At 31.3% G+C, this 21,649-nt stretch overlaps 1 protein-coding gene across 9 annotated transcripts in view; it reads right to left on the bottom strand.

The window, feature by feature from the left end:
- Nucleotides 1–21,649, bottom strand: part of Obsc (Obscurin) — a 226,868-nt gene that overhangs the window by 125,671 nt on the left and 79,548 nt on the right. For all 9 annotated transcript variants that reach the window (XM_074138259.1, XM_074138258.1, XM_074138266.1 and 6 more), the window contains 4 exons: nt 19,813–19,932; nt 19,137–19,307; nt 18,451–18,520; nt 9,370–9,465 (listed from right to left, as the gene is read on the bottom strand). In XM_074138259.1, coding sequence (XP_073994360.1) covers nt 9,370–9,465; nt 18,451–18,520; nt 19,137–19,307; nt 19,813–19,932 — 457 coding nt within the window. The remainder of the gene's footprint in view (nt 1–9,369; nt 9,466–18,450; nt 18,521–19,136; nt 19,308–19,812; nt 19,933–21,649) is intronic.

The raw sequence follows: 21,649 nt of genomic DNA, 5'->3' as shown, positions 1-21,649 counted from the left end.
CCTGTTTTTCTCAAAATCTGGCATTTTCAACGGGTTCTTTTTCACGACTAGTAATGCAGAGAAGCAAGATAAAACCAAGCAAACTTCAGGAAACTTTTTTAAAAACATATTTTAACTCAACTGATTAATATCAGTTCTGTAATGATAAAGAACTGGAATACAATTGTAGAGGATCATATTTACTAAAATTTAGGTTCTGCATAATTTTGGACGAAATCATCCCTAAAGTGAGAAATTGGGGTACAACTAGATTAAGTTGCTTTACCATTCCTTGAAACATTAGATGCTGCTGGCGTGCAACCAACTTCACAGATTAGTTAACTCTTTAGATAAATATAAATTTACGAACGATCGATTATCCCATATGTTGTTTTCATTAAATATTTAACTTTAGCTTCATCCAACTTCTTAATTAGGCGCCATGTTGCCCCCCCCCCATTTTGGCATGAAACAATATGCGGCTTCCACTTACTATAATTTTTAATGAATAAGTACTATCTCTTTTCCTTGTAAGATGAAGTTATTGTTTTCCTGCAAATTTACCATTGTGAGTATTCAAAAGAATAATCCAAATAATGTTTATAAAAACGCGAAAATGTCATAAGATACGTTTTGGGAAGCTTTAAATTAGAAAAATTGTTGAACAAATTTTACTATTTTTTTACTAGAGTTTGAAATCTCTTTTCGAAATTCTAAAATAAAATTTTTATTCAAATATGGTAAAATAAGGTACTCCGCCACATTAACATTACAAAATGACACACTTACAGAGAAATCAATACATTAGGATTACAAATATGAATATATAGGTTTCGTGACCGTAAATTATTCAATTATGGATTCAAAATTGGTGAGGAATCGGTCAAATAAAAACAACAACTCGTCTTTTTACCAACGTTTCGACAAAATTATGTCTTCTTCAGGGCCTGGATATTACAAATACAATTTAGAGAATCAGTAACATAGAAAAATCAGTAATATGAAAATAATATAAAATAATAATAATAATAAAATAAAAATAAAAAATAAAATAATAATAAAAATGCAATAAATTCTTTATAATTATTGAAACTTACTTGGCTATGCGGGTTGGTTGAGTTGCAGAAACTAAGAGCCAGATCTGGAGAATAGGTATATATATACAGATATAGCGGGACTTACACGGGAATTTAGGTAACTGACAATGGGACAGATACAATAGTCTAATTACAATGTTCAATTTTGACAAAAGAGTAAATAAAATAGATATTGGGAAATTTCTTTTAATACAAAAACAAACCGGAAAAACCAAAAACCCTTATGAACTAAATAACATAAGAACCAAATGATTAGTAAAATTAAAGAACACAGCAATAATTATGTGCAGAAGTTGGATATCTTTTTATTTTTTAATGATAAAATTGTAGCCATTGTGTTGTTTTGTTTCACTTTGAGGCACATTTCTAGAAAACTGCGCTTATATTGTTTTTTTTCCTATCGAGTACAGTAACATTCTAGAAGTCAAAATTGTGTTTGGTTTCAATGTGGTGTCTAAGTAGCAAGGTGGAACTGTCGTCTTTCCAAATATACGTTTCCTAAACATATTCAACACAATAAAAAATTTACTAACAGATATCAATTGCAGAATCCGTTTGCTGAATCTATCATAAAGTCAGCACAGAAGTTTCAAAAAAGCATTTTAAATATTGAAATTAAAATGTCCTATTGGAACGTTAAACAAATCAACAAACGTATTCAGTTATACAAATCTCGTGCACTAGAACTTATTCCGGCCAGTACGTAAAAGATTTTGAAGCAAGACAACTATCAGCCCACAATAAAATTTTTAATCTGAAGAAAGAAAATCTCATTAAAAAATTAAAATGTCTGGTAGAGCAAAAGAAACAATCTCATGAACTAAAGAAAATTGGTTAGTAAATTTAACTGACCCAGCAATTCCTGAAAATGTTATTAAATTTCTGTCCCTTGGTCCTAAATTTGCTCTAGATCACAATGTCAAAAACGTTACAACTTTTCATTTCATTAGTAGCCTTGAATATAGCTTATCGTTTATTGATAATACGGAAGATAGGGATCTTATCCGATCGCAATCCATTAACGCCATTACTAACTACGTGCACCATTAACAACATTTAACTACATTCACAAACACAAGACTTTGTTCAGAAACTATCGAAGGAAACACACACTTGAAGAATAACCCGGACATATTAATAGAACCCTCTGACAAAAGTAATCAAACTGTAGCAATCAAAAAAATAGACTATGAAAGTAAAATGCTTGAACTGATTTCGGACAAACACACAAATACAAAACTCAACTGTCCGGCAGGACAGTTGTATAAGGGTTGATCGTCAAAAAGTGCACGAAAAAGCGTAACGTTGAAAAACACTCAACTTTGACAATGTTTTTCTCTTTTACTATAAAAGATAAAATTCCCAAATTTTCTTTAAAATAAAGGGCGAACACTCCTTTGTAACTGTATTTTTTTTTGCAACAACCCAGATCTAATAGTTTTCGAGAAAAAAGTTGCCGAAAATGAGCAAAAACGGCATTTTCAGAAAATGTTCTTGTTCTTGTTACCATTTTGTAAAATGTGTAGCGCCTAAATGCGTGAACTGATTTTCATGAATGAGGTGTGATTCGATTCGGAATTTTATGTAGATATGCCTTTTGGGGGCTCGACGCTGTACATCGAATGGGAGAGAAGTTAGCCCCCTTTATGTAAGGCCCCCTTCAAAGTTATTATTATTACTAATTACTCGGTAAATCTTTGCCCGATTTAGATAAAATTTGGTAGGATGAAAGGGTTAGGACTCCTCTACATAACATTAAAGCGACGATCTGCTCTTACACCTGTTAAGGGGAAGTACAGCAATCGTTTCAAATTATCGACGCGTGAACCGATTTTCATGAATGAAATGTCATTCGAATCGAAATTTTGTACAGATTTGCACTTTAAAAGTCTCGACGCTGTGCCTCTTAAGAAGGGGAGTTTGCCCCACGCAAGTAAGTCCCACTCTAAAACTATTATTACTAATATTTCTATCTCCTTAACAAAAACTTACAAATTAAAATGTTAAGTATAAGGGTTGATTAAACGCCAAAAGGTACACAAATCAGAGAGTACCCAACATTTCATTAATATTTAAGTAATTTTACTGCATTAATTTTCATTAATATTTTTTAGAATTTATTAGATGTCACAGACTGGCCATTTTCGTCTACAAAATGTAATAATAATAATAATAATAAGTGTTTATTTAATTTCAATTATATACATAAATTACATTACAGAAATAAAAATAATAATAACACTCAAGTGCATGGAGCGTACTCCGTCCGCAGAGTTGAGTTTCATTTATATACAATGTCTACAAAATGTATATTCAAGTAGCACTGTAGATTGACTGTAATATCTAGTTATTTATTAAAACTGTCCGGTAGGACAGTTGTATAAGGGTTGATCGACAAAAACTGCACGAAAAAGCGTAACGTTGAAAAACACCCAACTTTGACAATTTTTTTATTTTTTTCTATAAAAGATAAAATTCCCAAATTTTCTTTAAATTATAGGGCAAACCCTCCTTTATGACTAATTTTTTTGCAACAACCCAGATCTAACAGGTTTCGAGAAAAAATAATAATCAAACTGTTAATTACAAATTAAAAAGAAAAACGTTATAAAAAATATAAAAAAATTATGAGGCTAAAAAATTCAAAAACTTTTTTTAAAAAATGCTTACACCAACATACATCAATGATTTTGTTTATTTTATTTATTTATTTTTATTTTTAATTAAAAATCGTCGGTTCAAGTTCGTTCTTCCATTAAAGTACGTAATTGTTATTTTATGTAGTAGTCAAACGATTATAATAATAGGTAATAATTATCTGGCTTTATCGCAAATAATATAGTTTTCTTCAATTACATTCTCAATCTAGGTATTCATCCCACAATGTTGTATATATGTAGTATAAAATAAATAAGATATGCATAATTTTAGGACAGCTAATTATTCCAGTATTTTACTATAAGTAAAATAAGGGGGACTAAATTAAATTACAATTGAGAAATGAATAATTATTGTTGAATAATCTACTTGTTATTAACTGTGTGTTATTTGTGCTAACGAATATTTCGGTAGGACGAATTCAAGACAGTAGCCGACTCTAACTTTGTCTTTTTCTACTTTACCATGCATGTAAATGTGCCTACTCAGAATAAAGGGCATATTAAAGATAAATCCGAAGAATAATTTGGAATAGAGTTAAAATAAAGTACCTATTTAATAACGAAGATATATTATACATTTTATCAAAATTAAAACAAAAAAATATTATGAATGAACTGGCCTGCATAAATACAGGTGACATCTAATAAATTCAAAAAAATATTAATGAAAATTAATGCAGTAAAATTACTTAAATATTAATGAAGTATGAAGGAAATGTTGGGTACTTGCTGATTTGTGTACCTTTTGGCGTTTAATCAACCCTTATACTTAACTTTTTAAACTGTAAGTTTTTGTTAAGGAGATTTTGGTACCTTTTGGATAGATTTTCCTTTTTGCCTATTCTGCAAAGTTACATATCTGCTTTACAGATTTTTTTAAAATTTGCAATAAGCAATTCTATCATTATAACCTGATAAGGTGTTAAGTCGGAACCGTAACTACCACTGGAGAGATGTTTTTAAAGAATGATTATAGTTACCATCTTCAATAACAATTTTTTTGAGAAAGCGTTTTGAATAAAATAGGAAGGTATTTGTACGAAAATAGCAAAATTAAACTGCGATTTCAGTACTTCCTTTTAAGAGGAGTAAGAAAAATAAACTGCGATTGTAGTACTTCTCCCTAAAAGGCAAAGAGGCAAAGATTTTTTAATCGAACGACAATTCATTCATTTAAATCAGTTCACTCATTGATAATTTTAACGATTGCAGTACTTCCTCTTAGTAGGTGCAAGAGCATGATAGCACTTCACAGCCACGTAGAAGAGCTTTAACCACTTATTCGAGCTGAATTTTATCAAAATCGGACTAAGCGTTATAGAAATATTGGTAATAATAGTTTTAGAAAGGGCCTAATTTGGGTGGGGCAAACTCCCCTCCTTATGAGGCACGGCGTTGAGACTTTTAAAGTGCAAATCTGTACAAAATTTAGATTCGAATGACATTTCATTCATGAAAATCGGTTCACGCGTCGATAATTTGAAACGATTGCTGTACTTCCCCTTAACAGGTGTAAGAGCAGATCGCCGCTTTAATGTTACGTAGGGGAGCCCTAACCCTATCATCCTACCAAATTTTATCAAAATCGGGCCAAGATTTACAGAGTAATTAGTAATAATAATTTTGGAGGGAGCCTTACATAAAGGGGGCTAACTCCTCTCCCATTCGATGTACAGCGTCGAGACCCCCAAAAGGCATATCTACATAAAATTCCAAATCGAATCACACCTCATTCATGAAAATCGGTTCATGCATTTAGGCGCTACACATTTTACAAAAAGGTAACAACAACAAGAACAAGAACATTTTCTGAAAATGCCGTTTTTGCTCATTTTCGGCAACTTTTTTCTCGAAAACTATTAGATCTGGGTTGTTGCAAAAAAAAATACAGTTACAAAGGAGTGTTCGCCCTTTATTTTAAAGAAAATTTGGGAATTTTATCTTTTATAGTAAAAGAGAAAAACATTGTCAAAGTTGAGTGTTTTTCAACGTTTTACGCTTTTTCGTGCACTTTTTAACGATCAACCCTTGTACAACTGTCCTACCGGACAGTTTTAATAACACTTAGACCGGCTGTTAAAGCTTCCCTGCGTTCCCTAAGTGCCATTATGCTCTTACACCTACTAAGAGGAAGTATTGCAATCGTTTAAATTATCGACGCGTGAACTGATTTACGACAATGAATTGTCATTCGATTTGATATTTTATTTGGATAAAGCTTTTGTGGTTCTCGAGTTTTCAACATTAGAAACGGAGTTTGCCCCAGTTAAGTAAGGCCCGCCTTAATGATCAATAACTTCGACCAATATTGATAAATTTTGGCAGGCGGAAGTTGTTCGAGTTTTACTGCGTGATATTAAGGTGACATCCTACTCTTACAGCTACTAAAGGGAAGTATTGCAATCGTGTGTATTTCAAGTTTAATTTCTCTTTGACTTTTAGGGAGAAGTACTGTAAACGCACTATAATTTTTCTTACTCCTTTTAAAAGGAAGTACTTTAATCGCAGTTTAATTTTGTTATTTACGCACAAATACCTTCCGATTTTAATCGAAACGTTTACCGAAGAAAACTGTTGTGGATTCTTTGGGGACCGCAACTCTAAGCATTCATTTAAAAGATCTCTTCAGTGGTAATTAGGGTTCCAACTTTATACCATATAAGGTTATAATGAAACTATTGCTTATTACAAATGTTAAGAAAATCTGTAAAGCAAAAAGGGAAATCTATCCAAAAGATACAAAAATCTCTCTCTTTTGGCGTTTAACCAACCTTTATACTTAACTTTTTAAACTGTAAGTTTTCGTTAAGGAGATAAAAAGGGGAATCGTAGTGTGAACGAAGACTTTTTATTTATTTTTATTTTTGTATTAAATTACATGTGTGTAATTTTTCCCAGAACATAAATCTAGATGAAATTTTAATTTCCAAGAACCTGGCGCCATCACAAACTTCTCTTACAGTGATGAATGGTAAAAAAAGAAATAAATTAAAAAAAAAAAATAAATTGAAAATAAATAAATAACTGCTAAAGTTGACCACTGCATTTATAACCAGTTCATTTGGCTAATTCTATTTCTGTAACTCTTTGGACGGAATTAACGACAGCCTTCCCTACCTAGTGGCACAAAAGAGAACTAATGAAGCGATTAGTTTCTGCTTTGCGTTGAGCTCTTTAATTATTGTTTACCGACATGTGGGGGATACCAGCCATTGTATAGTCGTTTATTATTTTAATTAGTTTGCTATATTATAAATAAGTAAGTTATTTTAAGACACGTTCTGTGAAGCATTTAACCAAACACCTTTTTCTTAAAAACAGCACACATGTCCTGATTGCAAAGTTTAATTCAACTTTAAAATTGTCAATATAATTCTTATACCAATCAAGTTTTACTATACAGTCAGCATTCTAGATGTAATGAATATTGAAGGTATACTACAGAATGTATGGGTAGTCAAAAACTGGACGTACCACTCCTGCATTCTGCCACAATGATGGCTATGATTGAATTTTGTAAACGGCACTAATGGCTCAAGTATCGTAAACATTCAATGTTAAATCTTAATAAACTGATCTTAATACTAATATTTTGGACACTTAAGTCAAATTTAAAGACAATGCAAAATAAAGAATAAGTTCATTGTCTTTGGGAATATTGAGGAGCGATCAATAAAAATGTAGACTTTTTTTTTTTAAACCGACGTTTCGGCAAATTTATTGCCTTCTTCAGAGTCTGTACAAAGGAATAATACAACATTAATGTAAATTCAAACTGAAGTTAATAAATAAATAAAAAGGTTCAATATTCAAAATGAACAGAAATAATACTGATAATAATAACGTAAAAATTTAAAAAAATATCTTAAGTTGACTTACAATATAAATTTGTAGAGTTATACTCGTATGTTTAGCAACATCATCATAACTGTTCAGATTTATGGAAAATCGGGTTTATGTAGAGGACAGGGAGGGGTGAAAACAATGGGGCTGCGAAAACCTTGTGTGAATTTGTAAGTTACGGCTTGAAAGATGTAGTAGAAATTTGAAAGGATGTTGGTGTCTGTCCTGAAGTAAATGGATGGTTTTTCTTGTTGAATGTGTATCATTTCTAATATGTTGCGTTTGTTTCTGTTAGTATTCGTTGCAAGTATGGAAGTGTTTTCAAGGTCAAAATCATGTTGTAAAACTAGATGGTTTAGTGAGAGCAGATGAGGTATCGTTAGGTTATTTTGAATTGAAGTGGTGTTGGTGTTGGTATAATCTCTTAAGATATTAAGAGGTTTGTTCCACATAAGTGGCATCACAATTTTTGCAATCTATTTTGTACATTACGTCTGAGCGTAACATTTTTGGCGTAGGGTCTTTTAATTTAGTGTACAGGGAATGTAGGGTGTTGGAGTTCTTAAACGCTGTAGAAATATTGTGTTTTTGAATATTACAAATATTTTTTTCAGAATCATTTCAAGTAATTAAACTCTACTTTTTTTTAACATTCTGTGAATTATTCAGTTATCTTCATCAGGGTTGACTTAAAATCTTTTTTCACAATCTTACAAGGATAGTTTTATTTTATGTCACTATCACTAACTCGTTAGTTTATGATTTAAAGACTTAGTATTCGTTGCAAGTATGGAAGTGTTAAAGACTGACTGCAGCGATTTCAGTCTGTAGAACACAATAATAACTATTCACTCATTCTTCGTAAAATGTTTTTTAATTTTCATTTTATTTTTATAAAGATATCTCACAAGAAATAATCCTAAAAATATTTATGAAGTATTTATATTACTAAACATCATTATTACTGATGAGTTTATTTTAAAAAAAAATGTTAGGATATGGAAAGAAAAAATATATAATAAATCATTAGTATTAACCAAATGATACATTTTAAAAAATATGAACTGGAAGCTATTTTTAGCAAATTACCTAATTAGTAATGTTTAGAAGCCCTCTAAAAGATTTGTATGACTTTTTGTTAAAATACAAATAAAATTTAATTGAATATTCGTATTTGTTGTTATTTACTTTCATTCATATTGCAACGGGTATAAACCTCGTTTATGTTCATTGAACCATGCATGAATAAGCTGTGCAAAAATATTTATGCATATGAACATTTGGTCAGCACGGTTAAAAGGAGAAAAAAGGATTGCCTTACTCAACCTTGGCGCCTTTGCTCAGGGTTCTTTCTTTATTTATCTGCTCTTCCCCATTTTAAAACAGTGTAGGGAAAATGGAACATCTGCTCAGAAGTTAAAACTTAACTCCGAAGCTGCACTACAACGTAAACCAACATTGTAAAAACTTGCACAAAATTTGAAATAGTATTTTTCTATCTTTCTAATATCTGTTGATCGAACATGTTATAAATTAATTAATGTAGTTTTTGACTTTTTTGTAAAAATAAAATAAAAATTTAAAATTTCTTATGTTAAACAGTGTGTAAAAAATAAATTGGTGTACACATACTTAAGAAGTTCATTTTTTGTACAGCCCTGTAAAGTTGTAAAGGTAACTTAACTGAGTTATTTACCTTGTTTATGGTTCATCAACACCTTTGAATATTCTTTCCTCTGAGTAAGAACAGTAAACTATACGTATAAAATAAAAAAAAAAAAATCACTTACCTCAAAAAATACTCTGACGTTTTCATTTTGCTGTAGAAAATCTTGAGCCGCCGGTTCATCGTGGCAGTACGCTACATGCTTGTCAAAATCTCTTTCCTAAAATAAAGAAGAAAACAGTTGGAGTAAATAAGATATTTACAGTAAAATTAGATGTATAATAACTGAAATTAATCTGCTGCACTCCAGTTTCAATTTCGGAGTGAAGTTCTTAATGTACAGCCCTGTATTCTACCCAAAAAAAAGTGACATCGACCGAAACGAATGATAGTGCGAAAGAGCTAAAATTATTTATTTATTTTATTTTATTTATTTATTTAATTAATTTTATTTATTTATTTTTATTTTATTTATTTTTTTTGTTGAATAAAAATGGTAGGAAGAGAAAGTCCAAGGGCAGGTCGAACAGGGATCCTGCAGCTCTTCCAAGAACCTGGATGAGTGGTCTCATGGAGTTGCTTTACCTCATTTGAGCAGAGCTTAATAGATCTATTTTGGTCTTAGTGCTGAACACCTGTTTTATAAGAACAAACTAAAAAACCGTTGATGATTGGAATTCCAAAGCACTGATATAACTCTTCTTCTCTAATGAAATAGAATAGAATTAACAACAACGAAAAATAATTACAAAAATAAAACCATAAATTTTTCAAAATGCATGTTCTACAATAAACTGAAACCTTTTTGGCGGGACGAAATAAAATATAGAGTAGGGTGCACTTCATAAGAGAAAGGTAGAAAAGTTACTGCGGATGGACAAAGGTTCAAAAAAAATGCATAGGTCGTGGTTATGGCACTGTAAAAAAGAGCTTACCTGTCCATTTCAAGGAAAAAAAAAGATCAGCTTAACTAAAAACGAGGAAAGTAAATTAGAAAGAATATTATCTGCTTCTAAGATTGATTGCAGAACATAATGAAAGCAAAGTTTTGAACATCTATTTCAGAATAATTTTTGCATAATTTGAGTTTAATAAAAATTTAGAATATTCAGACAATTTCAGGGTATTTAGAAACAAAAGGTTTGACTAAATCAGTTATATCACTTTATAATGATCAGCAATGTTATGATAATACTTACAATGTGAGTTAATTTATTATAGATTAGAAAATAATTTATCAATTTTATTTAAGTACATATGATAGAAAAATAATTGCCAATTCAGTCATAAGAAATTATTGATATTGGCAATAATAACCTTCCTTCTCTTTGAATCAATGAACTATTCACCAAGAAAAGATGAATAGTGCTCTACAATGGGTGCGTTCCACTAAGCGATCACAACGACCACGCTCACGATCGCGATTTTGCCCGTTCCACTTGCTTGCGAGCGTTGCGATCGAAAACCCAAGTGGAATGGACTGTGGGCGTTTTAACCGTTCATGTAAACATTACAAATGGCGGCTTCGAAAATAAGTTAGAAGCTTGAAGAGATTGTTTTTTAATTTTAACCCCGTTTATAAGCAGTTATAATAAACTTTATTAATTATTGGTAAAGTTGACTTATATTAAAAATATATAAACAATTCAATTTTTTATATTACATTTTAGTGGAGTATTTATAAAATTTACATTTAAATAAAATTAAAATGTCTTTTGTGGCAACAGTTGGATATTTATTAATAATGTTTTAGAAAGTTCTTTATCTAGTTCCGATGATGAGTGGAATGCAATTTTACAAAATCGCAATGATGAAAAGCGAAAACTTATTAGATATCAGTGTAATAGATCTAGAACCCTGGTTTTGGTCTGTAAACGTTTATTGAAGTATATATTTATACAGTTGTTTAAGGATTGATCGTCAAAAACTGCACGAAAAAGCGTAACATTGAAAAACACCCAACTTTGACAGTTTTTGTCTCTTTTTCTATAAAAGATAAAATTCTCAAATTTTCTTTAAAATATAGGGTAAATCCTCCTTTACAATTTTGTAATTTTTTTGCAACAACATAGATTAAATAGACTTCGAAAAATACGTTGCTGAGAATGAGCAAAAACGGCATTTTCAAAAAATGTTCTTGTTCTTGTTGTTGTTACCTTTTTTGTAAACAACGTAGCGCCTAAATGCGTGAACCGATTTTCATGAATGAGGTGTCACTCGATTCGGAATTTTATGTAGATGTGCCTTTTGGGAGTTTCGACGCTGGACATCGAATGTGAGAGGAGTTAGCCCCATGTATGTGAGACCCCCTCCAAAATTATTATTACTAATAACTTAGCCCGATTTGGAAAATATTTGGCAGGGTGAATGGGATAGGGTTCCCCTAAGTACCATTAAAGCGACGTTCCGCTCTTGCACTTACTAAGGGGAACTTTTGCAATCATTTAAAATTATCGTTTCGTGAACCTATTTTCTTCAATGAAGTGTTATTTGGTTAAAAAAGTGATTTAGATTTGCATTTTTAGAGGGATCGACGCTATGTATCTTTAATAGATGAGTTTGCTCCACACTGGTCAGGCCCTCTCTAAAACTATTATTACTAATCTTTCTACAACGCTAAATCTGATTTTCCGCACATTTAGCACGAAAAAGTGGTTAAAGCTTTCCTACGTGACTCTAAAGTGCAATCATGCTCTTACACCTACTAAGAGGAAGTTCTGCAATCGTTCAAATTATTGACGTTCGAACTGATTTTAATGAATTAATTATCTTTCAATTTGAAATTTTAGATACGGTAGATGCAGTTTTTATGGTCTCGATGGTATATACTTAGGAGAGGAGTTTGCCCCACGTAAATAAAGCCCCCCTTTAAACGGTTATTAATAATAATTTTGTAAATCTTCGCCCGTCTTTTATCAAATTAGTCAAGGAGAATTTAGAATGCGTGGCATTTAAGTGTCATCCTGCTCTTCCCACCAACGTGTTACCATTCCCCCGTAACTTGTGTCAGTTTTTCTCACCCTAGATCTTCCAACTAGTTATTCCCGATACCCTTATATTTAAAAAAACTTTGGATGTATAAATTTGTTCCAACCAAGGAACAAAAAAAAAATCTATCCAAAAGTTACAAAAATCTCCTTAACAAAAACTTAAAGTTTTAAAAGTTAAGTATAAGGGTTGATTAAACGCCAAAAGGTACACAAATCAGCAAGCACCCAACATTTCATTCATACTTCTAGTATCATAATTTTTAGGATGTATTAGATGTCACAGAACCTTATGCTGGCTAATTTCATGCATAAAATATTTGTTCAGTAATGAGTAGCACCAATTTAATTTAGATTGTATAGGAGGTATTAAACTATTCATGCACTGGTTTAAACAACAAACAAATGTTACAACAAAAAACAAAACAAACAACAAAAAAATGTTAATTAAAAATGTAATTTTTTTGACGTTAAAAATAAAAAATGAATATACTAACGTACATACCGATTTTATTTTGTTATTGTTTTTAACATCTGATTTAAGTGGAAGTTTAGCGCAGCAGAAGGAAGTAAAAATCGTCGGTTTAAGTTCATTGTTCAATTAACTGACTGGTAATTTATGCAGTAGTTAAGTATGAATAATAATATGTAATTAATAATTAATCTAGTTTGATAATATTAAATATTAATGTAGTTTTCTTCAATTACATTGTTAATCTAGGTGTTCTCCCCACAATGTAATATAAAACAGTTACGCATATTTTTAGTTAGTTGTAAAACTTCTTTACAACAAGTACTCAATTAAAGGGCTACATTAATTTAAAGTTTGAAAATGAATGAATTTTGTTATAATTACAAGTATTATTTACTTGTTATTAACTATGTAATTTGTGCTCACTTAAGACGAATTCAAGACTGAAACTTCGTTTTAACTCCGTAATTCAAATCACGACAGAATAGACCAACTCCAACTATCTTTTTTTCTTTTTAATGTGCGAGTGAATTTGATGATTATTTAGAATAAAGACAAATCACAAGAATAATTTGTAATAGAGCTAAAAGTAAATGCCTTTTTAATACTAACTATGATGATGAGATATATCTTTTATTATTGTAACAGAAAAATATTTATGGGTGATAAAAGGCCAGCCTAAGGGTCTGTGACATCTAATACATCCTAAAAATCTCCTTAACAAAAACTTACAGTTTAAAATGTTAAGTATAAGGGTTGATTAAACGCCAAAAGGTACACAAATCAGCGAGTACCCAACATTTCATTAATACTTCATTAATAGTTGAGTAATTCTACTGCATTAATTTTCATTAATAAGTTATTTTTTAGAATTTATTAGATGTCACAGACCCTTATGCTGGCCATTTTCGTCTACAAAATATATGTTCAAGTAGCACTGTAGATTGACTGTAATATCTAGTTATCTATAATAATGAAACTATTAATTACAGGTTAAAAAGAAAAACGTTATAAAAAATAAAAAAAAAATTATGAGGCTAAAAAATTCAAAACTTTTTTTTAAAAAAAACTTACACCAATGATTTTGTTTATTTTACTTATTTATTTTTATTTTTAAATAAAAATTGTTGGTTTAAGTTCATTCTTCGATTAAAGTAATTGTTATTTTATGTAGTAGTCAAACGTTTATAATAATAGGTAATAATTATCTGGCTTTATCGCAAATAATATAGTTTTCTACAATTACATTCTCAATCTAGGTATTCATCCCACAATGTTGTAAATATGTAATATAAAGTAAATAAGACATGCATATTTTTAGGGCAGCTAATTATTCCAGTATTTTACTATAAGTAAAATTAGGGGTACTAAATTAAATTACAATTGAGAAATGAATAATTGTTGTTGAATAATCTACTTGTTATTAACTGTGTGTTATTTGTGCTCACGAATATTTCGGTAAGACGAATTCAAGACAGTAGCCTACTCTAACTTTGTCTTTTTCTACTTTAACATGCATGTACGTATATGTGATTGATCATAATTATAACAAAAAAATATTATAAATGAAGTGGCCAGCATAAGGGTCTGTGACATCTAATAAATTCTAAAAAATATTAATGAATATTAATGCAGTAAAATTACTTAAATATTAATGAAGAATTAATGAAATGTTGGGTGCTTGCTGATTTGTGTACCTTTTGGCGTTTAATCAACCCTTATACTTAACATTTTAAACTGTAAGTTTTTGTTAAAGAGATTTTTGTACCTTTTGGATGGATTTTCCTTTTTGTCTATTTTGCAAAGTTACATATCTGCTTTACAGATTTTTTTTTAATTTGGAATAAGCATTTCTATCATTATAACCTGATAAGGTGTTAAGTCGGAACCGTAACTACCACTGGAGAGATCTTTTTAAAGAATGATTATAGTTGCCATCCTCTATAACAATTTTTTTTTTAAAAAGCGTTTTGAATAACATAGGAAGATATTTGTACGTAAATAACAAAATTAAACTGCGATTTCAGTACTTCCCTTTAAGAGGAGTAAGAAAAATAAACTGCGATTGCAGTACTTCTAGGCAAAGAGACAAAGATTTTTTAATCGAACGACAATTCATTGATTTAAATCGGTTCACTCATTGATAATTTAAACGATTGCAGTACTTCCTCTTAGTAGGTGCAAGAGCATGATAGCACTTCACAGCCACGCAGAGGAGCTTTAACCACTTATTCGAGCTGAATTTTATCAAAATCGTACTAAGCGTTATAGAAATATTGGTAATAATAGTTTTAGAAAGGGCCTAATTTGGGTGGGGCAAACTCCCCTCCTTATGAGGCACGGCGTCGAGACTTTTAAAGAGCAAATCTGTACAAAATTTCGATTCGAATCACCCTTCATTCATGAAAATCGGTTCACGAGTCGATAATTTGCAACGATTGCTATACTTCCCCTTAACAAGTGTAAGAGCTGATCGCCGCTTTAATGTTACGTAGGGGAGCCCTAACCCTATCATCCTACCAAATTTTATCAAAATCGGGCCAAGATTTACAGAGTAATTAATAATAATAATTTTGGAGGGGGCCTTACATAAAGGGGGCTAACTCCTCTCCCATTCGATGTACAGCGTCGAGACCCCCAAAAGGCACATCTACATAAAATTCCGAATCGAATGACACCTCATTCATGAAAATCGGTTCACGCGTTTAGGCGCTACGTTGTTTACAAAAAAGGTAACAAGAAGAAGAAGAAGAAGAAGAAGAAGAAGAAGAAGAAGAAGAACAACAACAACAACAACAACAACAACAACAACAAGAACAAGTACATTTTTTGAAAAAGCCGTTTTTGCTCATTTTCGGCAACTTTTTTCTCGAAACCTATTAGATCTGGGTTGTTGCAAAAAAAATTACAGATATAAAGGAGGGTTTGCCCTATAATTTAAAGAAAATTTGGGAATTTTAGCTTTTGAAGAAAAAGAGAAAAAAATTGTCAAAGTTGGGTGTTTTTCAACGTTACGCTTTTTCGTGCAGTTTTTGACGATCAACCCTTATACAACTGTCCTACCGGACAGTTTTAATTATGATTCTAGAAGTATGAATGAAAAGTTGGATACTTGCTGATTTGTATACCTTTTGGTCTTTAATCAACCCTTATACTTAACTTTTAAAACTGTAAGTTTTTGTTAAGGAGATATATATATTGAGACTGAAAAATGCTGTAATGTAACCAAATTTGTTAAAACTGTCCGGTAGGACAGTTGTATAAGGGTTGATCGTCAAAAACTGCACGAAAAAGCGTAACGTTGAAAAACACCCAACTTTGACAATTTTTTTCTCTTTTTCTATAAAAGATAAAATTCCCAAATTTTCTTTAAAATAAAGGGCGAACACTCCTTTGTAACTGTATTTTTTTTTGCAACAACCCAGATCTAATAGTTTTCGAGAAAAAAGTTGCCGAAAATGAGCAAAAACGGCATTTTCAGAAAATGTTCTTGTTCTTGTTACCTTTTTGTAAAATGTGTAGCGCCTAAATGCATGAACCGATTTTCATGAATGAGGTGTGATTCGATTTGGAATTTTATGTAGATATGCCTTTTGGGGGTCTCGACGCTGTACATCGAATGGGAGAGGAGTTAGCCCCATGTATGTGAGACCCCCTCCAAAATTATTATTACTAATAACTCTGTAAATCTTAGCCCGATTTTGATAAAATTTAGTAGGATGATAGGGTGAGGGCTTCCCTACGTTACATTAAAGCGACGATCTGCTCTTACACTTGTAAGAGGAAGTACAGCAATCGTTTCAAATTATCCACACGTGAACCGATTTTCATGAATGATGTGTCATTCGAATCGAAATTTTGTACAGATTTGCACTTTAAAAGCCTGGACGCTGTGCCTCATAAGGAGGGGAGTTCGCCCCACCCAAATAAGGCCCTTTCTAAAACTATTATTACCAATATTTCTATAACGCTTAGTCCGATTTTGATAAAATTCAGCTCGAATAAGTGGTTAAAGCTCCTCTGCGTGGCTGTGAAGTGCTATCATGCTCTTGCACCTACTAAGAGGAAGTACTGCAATCGTTTAAATTATCAATGAGTGAACCGATTTAAATCAATGAATTGTCGTTCGATTAAGAAATCTTTGTCTCTTTGCCTAGAAGTACTGCAATCGCAGTTTATTTTTCTTACTCCTCTTAAAGGGAAGTACTGAAATCGCAGTTTAATTTTGTTATTTACGTACAAATATCTTCCTATGTTATTCAAAACGCTTTTTAAAAAAAAAATTGTTATAGAGGATGGCAACTATAATCATTCTTTAAAAAGATCTCTCCAGTGGTAGTTACGGTTCCGACTTAACACCTTATCAGGTTATAATGATAGAAATGCTTATTCCAAATTAAAAAAAAATCTGTAATGCAGATATGTAACTTTGCAAAATAGACAAAAAGGAAAATCCATCAAAAAGGTACAAAAATCTCTTTAACAAAAACTTACAGTTTAAAATGTTAAGTATAAGGGTTGATTAAACGCCAAAAGGTACACAAATCAGCAAGCACCCAACATTTCATTAATTCTTCATTAATATTTAAGTAATTTTACTGCATTAATATTCATTAATATTTTTTAGAATTTATTAGATGTCACAGACCCTTATGCTGGCCACTTCATTTATAATATTTTTTTGTTATAATTATGATCAATCACATATACGTACATGCATGTTAAAGTAGAAAAAGACAAAGTTAGAGTAGGCTACTGTCTTGAATTCGTCTTACCGAAATATTCGTGAGCACAAATAACACACAGTTAATAACAAGTAGATTATTCAACAACAATTATTCATTTCTCAATTGTAATTTAATTTAGTACCCCTAATTTTACTTATAGTAAAATACTGGAATAATTAGCTGCCCTAAAAATATGCATGTCTTATTTACTTTATATTACATATTTACAACATTGTGGGATGAATACCTAGATTGAGAATGTAATTGTAGAAAACTATATTATTTGCGATAAAGCCAGATAATTATTACCTATTATTATAAACGTTTGACTACTACATAAAATAACAATTACTTTAATCGAAGAATGAACTTAAGCCGACGATTTTTATTTAAAAATAAAAATAAATAAATAAAATAAAATCATTGATGTATGTTGGTGTGAGCATTTTTTAAAAAACGTTTATGAATTTTTTAGCCTCATATTTTTTTTATTTATTTATTATAACGTTTTCTTTTTCACCTGTAATTAATAGTTTGATTATTATAGATAAATAGATAATGCAGTCAATCTAAGTTAAATGGTGTGCTACTTGAACAAATATTTTGATGATGAAAATGGCCAGTATAAGGGTCTGTGACATCTAATAAATTCTAAAAAATATTAATGAATATTAATGCAGTAAAATTACTTAAATATTAATGAAGAATTAATGAAATGTTGGGTGCTTGCTGATTTGTGTACCTTTTGGCGTTTAATCAACCCTTATACTTAACATTTTAAACTGTAAGTTTTTGTTAAAGATCTAAAGTAAAATTTGTTAGGCGAAAAATAGTAACTCTAATTTGGCGTTTGCACGTAAGGTCCGCCTGAAAAAAGTAGGCATTGCTTTATTTTAGCACTGTCTAAAAGAGTTCTGCACACGTTTTAAAGATCTGGCCGATTAGGGATTAAATGACGGTATAAACTACCATATTTTGCTTGTGGATGCTTTATTAATAGATTAATAAGAAATTCTTACCATTCTGAGAAACGCTCTGCCCAAAGATTTTGGTTCCTTGGAATAATATTTAATTCCTTCCAATAGAACTCTGAAATAAATCAAAGTTTACAAGAGTAATTAGCATTACTTTTTTTATTTGTTTAATTTAAGGTTCATCATCATTTGAGATCATTGATTTTTTCAGTGCACTGCCGGCCTCCAGACGGAGAGTTCTCTCATTAAAGACAACACTGCCCATGGGTAGAGCTGCAAGAAGTTTCTAGGGAAAAAAACTAACCGAGGCAGCTGTATTCGTGAGCCTGGGATCACCATTTGTTGTCCGAACTAGTATTACAAAATGGAAGACCAGCATTCTATCATTGAGCTGATAGATTATAGTTTGCCAGATGGATAGAGCTGACGGTAACGCATTGGGCTCTAGGTTGTGGATCTCCCAGGATTAAGTTCTAGCAGCGTATAGCTCACTTTCATTCGAGCATAGGCTGTGCTGACTGGCAGTGCTCTGAGAAGTGTCCGGGCAACAGTAACCTCTGATGGTAGTGCGTCATTTTATTTAAATTATTTTATTTATTTAATTATAATAATAAAAAAGTAAATATGATAGTACCAAGAAATATAAAAACCCAGATTATTAAGTGTGCACAGTCAGGCAATAAATTGAAAGTTAGTCATAATTAAATTATACAGAATATAACATAACTTACGTATTGTGAAAGACTGCAATTTCTTTGAAATTTCCAAACAGCAAATCCTTCTTGTCGGACACGAATCTCGGTACTGAGGAACCGTCCAAAGGGCGCAAATATCTGTCCACCACCTGCATGACATCTCGACAGAATTCCTCCTCAGTTTCCACAAGTTCTGAGATAACGGCTCTGAAAAAATAATAAAATATGTCTATGGATTTTTATTGCACTCTGTGATGGTGTATTAGAAAAACGTCATTGAAGAAAATGAAGTCTGATAAAAACAAAATGAATAAATTTAAAATGATTGTTTAAAATACCAGTTAGTACACCAAGTTGATTAAAAATGATCAGAGTCGTAAAACTGAAAAATCTCTTGTTAAGTCGCACGATCCTTTAGTGTATCGAAAGCGGCTTCAAACTCCATAAATGTTTGTGCTTTCTACGAGATTTAATTTTTTATATTGTGGCCATATCATAAATCCGCACGAAAGATTCAACAAATGCAAACACAATTATGTTTACATGTATTTCTGCAAAAACTCTATGAAATCAGTTGCGATCACGATACTTCTACTTTAGACACACCTCGTTTCAAAAAGTAAATTTTTATTTTTAAAAAATGTGGTTTTATATTCGTTGCAATATGGCAATTCCTGTTTTGTGAAGTAAGACAAAATATACAGGAACTTACTCTTTGCGGAAAATGATATCCTGGGTGTTCCCTGAAGGTGGGGATTGTTCGTGCGGGGTGAGTGCTACTATGGGCAAAAGTCCCTGTTTGTTCGGGTCTTCCAGTGACTGGACACTCCATCTGGGAACAGAAAATTAGAATAATTATAATCTTTTAAATCCAATCAAGTGGTTAAAAAACAAAACTCAATGATGATGTACACCACCGCAATTTACCCAAGCCCCTGCATAAATTTTGCATCATCATTTGCACATCTCTTTTACAAAATCGCTGACTCAAGCTTGTGTGGTTGACTATGTTATGTTTACTATCTTATGTTGACACATACATGTAAGAAGTTATATTTTCTGCGGAGTTTCATTCTTGCAATCACTAAAAACTTTAAAATTGGAAACTTCCTAAAACTTAGTTATGTATTCTGGTAAGAAGTAACTCAGAATATGGTAACATACATGTATTCGTTCTCCTAGCATGTTCTGTAGTTCTGGAAGGCACCCAGAAGGTTCCAAGTTTTTATGCGATTTAACGTGTTCTTTTTAAGTTTTTGGTACAGAGCTTACTGTACGCACCGTCCAATTCCCCAAACTACCCTACAAACAACAGCAATCCATCTTCATTTGCAACCTCCTTCACAACAACATTGCCTGTCCACAACTACTTTCTCTTTTATTTACTCACAGCGCTTCATACTCCCTTCCCAGTGTAACTTCCGGCCCACACACTTTTTTCAATTTATTTTCCACTTTCCCATACACCATAACAAAGCCACTTTCTACTTTTAATTATAAATAGAACTGTAACTATCAGTTCTATTATTTTATTTATTTATAATAATAATTATTATTTTTGTTCATTACGATTTATATTTATATTTTAGTTGTAATTTATATTTTAGTTTTATAATTAATTGTCAAAATTTTGAATATTTTACTCATTATTTAATTTGTAATATTTAAGTGACATGTTATTAATATTTAATATTTATTTTTGTAAACTGTAAATGGGTCCTTGCCAGTTTAAAGTTATAAATAAATAAATACTAATTCAAACTTCAATACAAAGCTTTACATATATAATAAATAAATCAAAACATTAATAAATAAATAAAAAATAGTTTAACATTGGCACGTTTTTCGATAACCAGTTTACGCACTAAACAGACCTAAAACGTGCATTTCTCAACAGTGGAAAGAGAAAGTCAAAATAAATTATGTAATGTGTTACAAATTAGTTAAAATTTACTATTAGGTTAGTGTCCGCACGTTTTTTCCATTTATTCCTAAATTATTATTATTAAAGTATTAAATTATTGTTATTATTAAAGTAAAAAAAGAATTTCATTTTATATGTTTTTATTTTTGGTTTTAAGCCATCGACCGACGGACTAGGTTATCTTCAGGGCGGTGGTATTCCAGCGTTTTCACCGTCTCACACACACCTGAATAACTGGAAGCACACCACAGATCTACATTTTTCCATTCCTAGGGGTCTAGTAGGGCGACCTAAGGCCTACGCCACTGCGACCCCTTTGGATTTATTGTGGCTCATTCCTAGCGTTCCAAAACGGTCCGTATAAATTTAAAGAAATTTGTTTTCTGGATACCTTGCATGTATGGTTGTAAAGATTTCATACTTTAGCATGTGGTTCTAGTAATCTTTTTTTCGTTGAGGAAAGGAGGTAGGGCACAAGCTTCGCGAGCAGATTGATGGGAAAGGTAGCTTTTGTCGAGGAGAAGTTGGCGCTAAAAACATACCGCTTTGGTTAATCGGAAAAGAGATCGCATTCATTAAGAAAGCGCAAAGACTGCTAAATGGAAAAATTTTAAGCTTGTTCTTG

The sequence above is a fragment of the Rhodnius prolixus genome, unplaced genomic scaffold (genome assembly GCF_049639745.1).
Source record: "Rhodnius prolixus isolate KJV_2025 unplaced genomic scaffold, Rpr scaffold_11, whole genome shotgun sequence".
NCBI classification, from domain to species: domain Eukaryota; kingdom Metazoa; phylum Arthropoda; class Insecta; order Hemiptera; family Reduviidae; genus Rhodnius; species Rhodnius prolixus.
The sequence above is the reverse complement of the archived record's forward strand: the minus strand, read 5'-3'. Positions and strand labels throughout refer to the sequence as shown.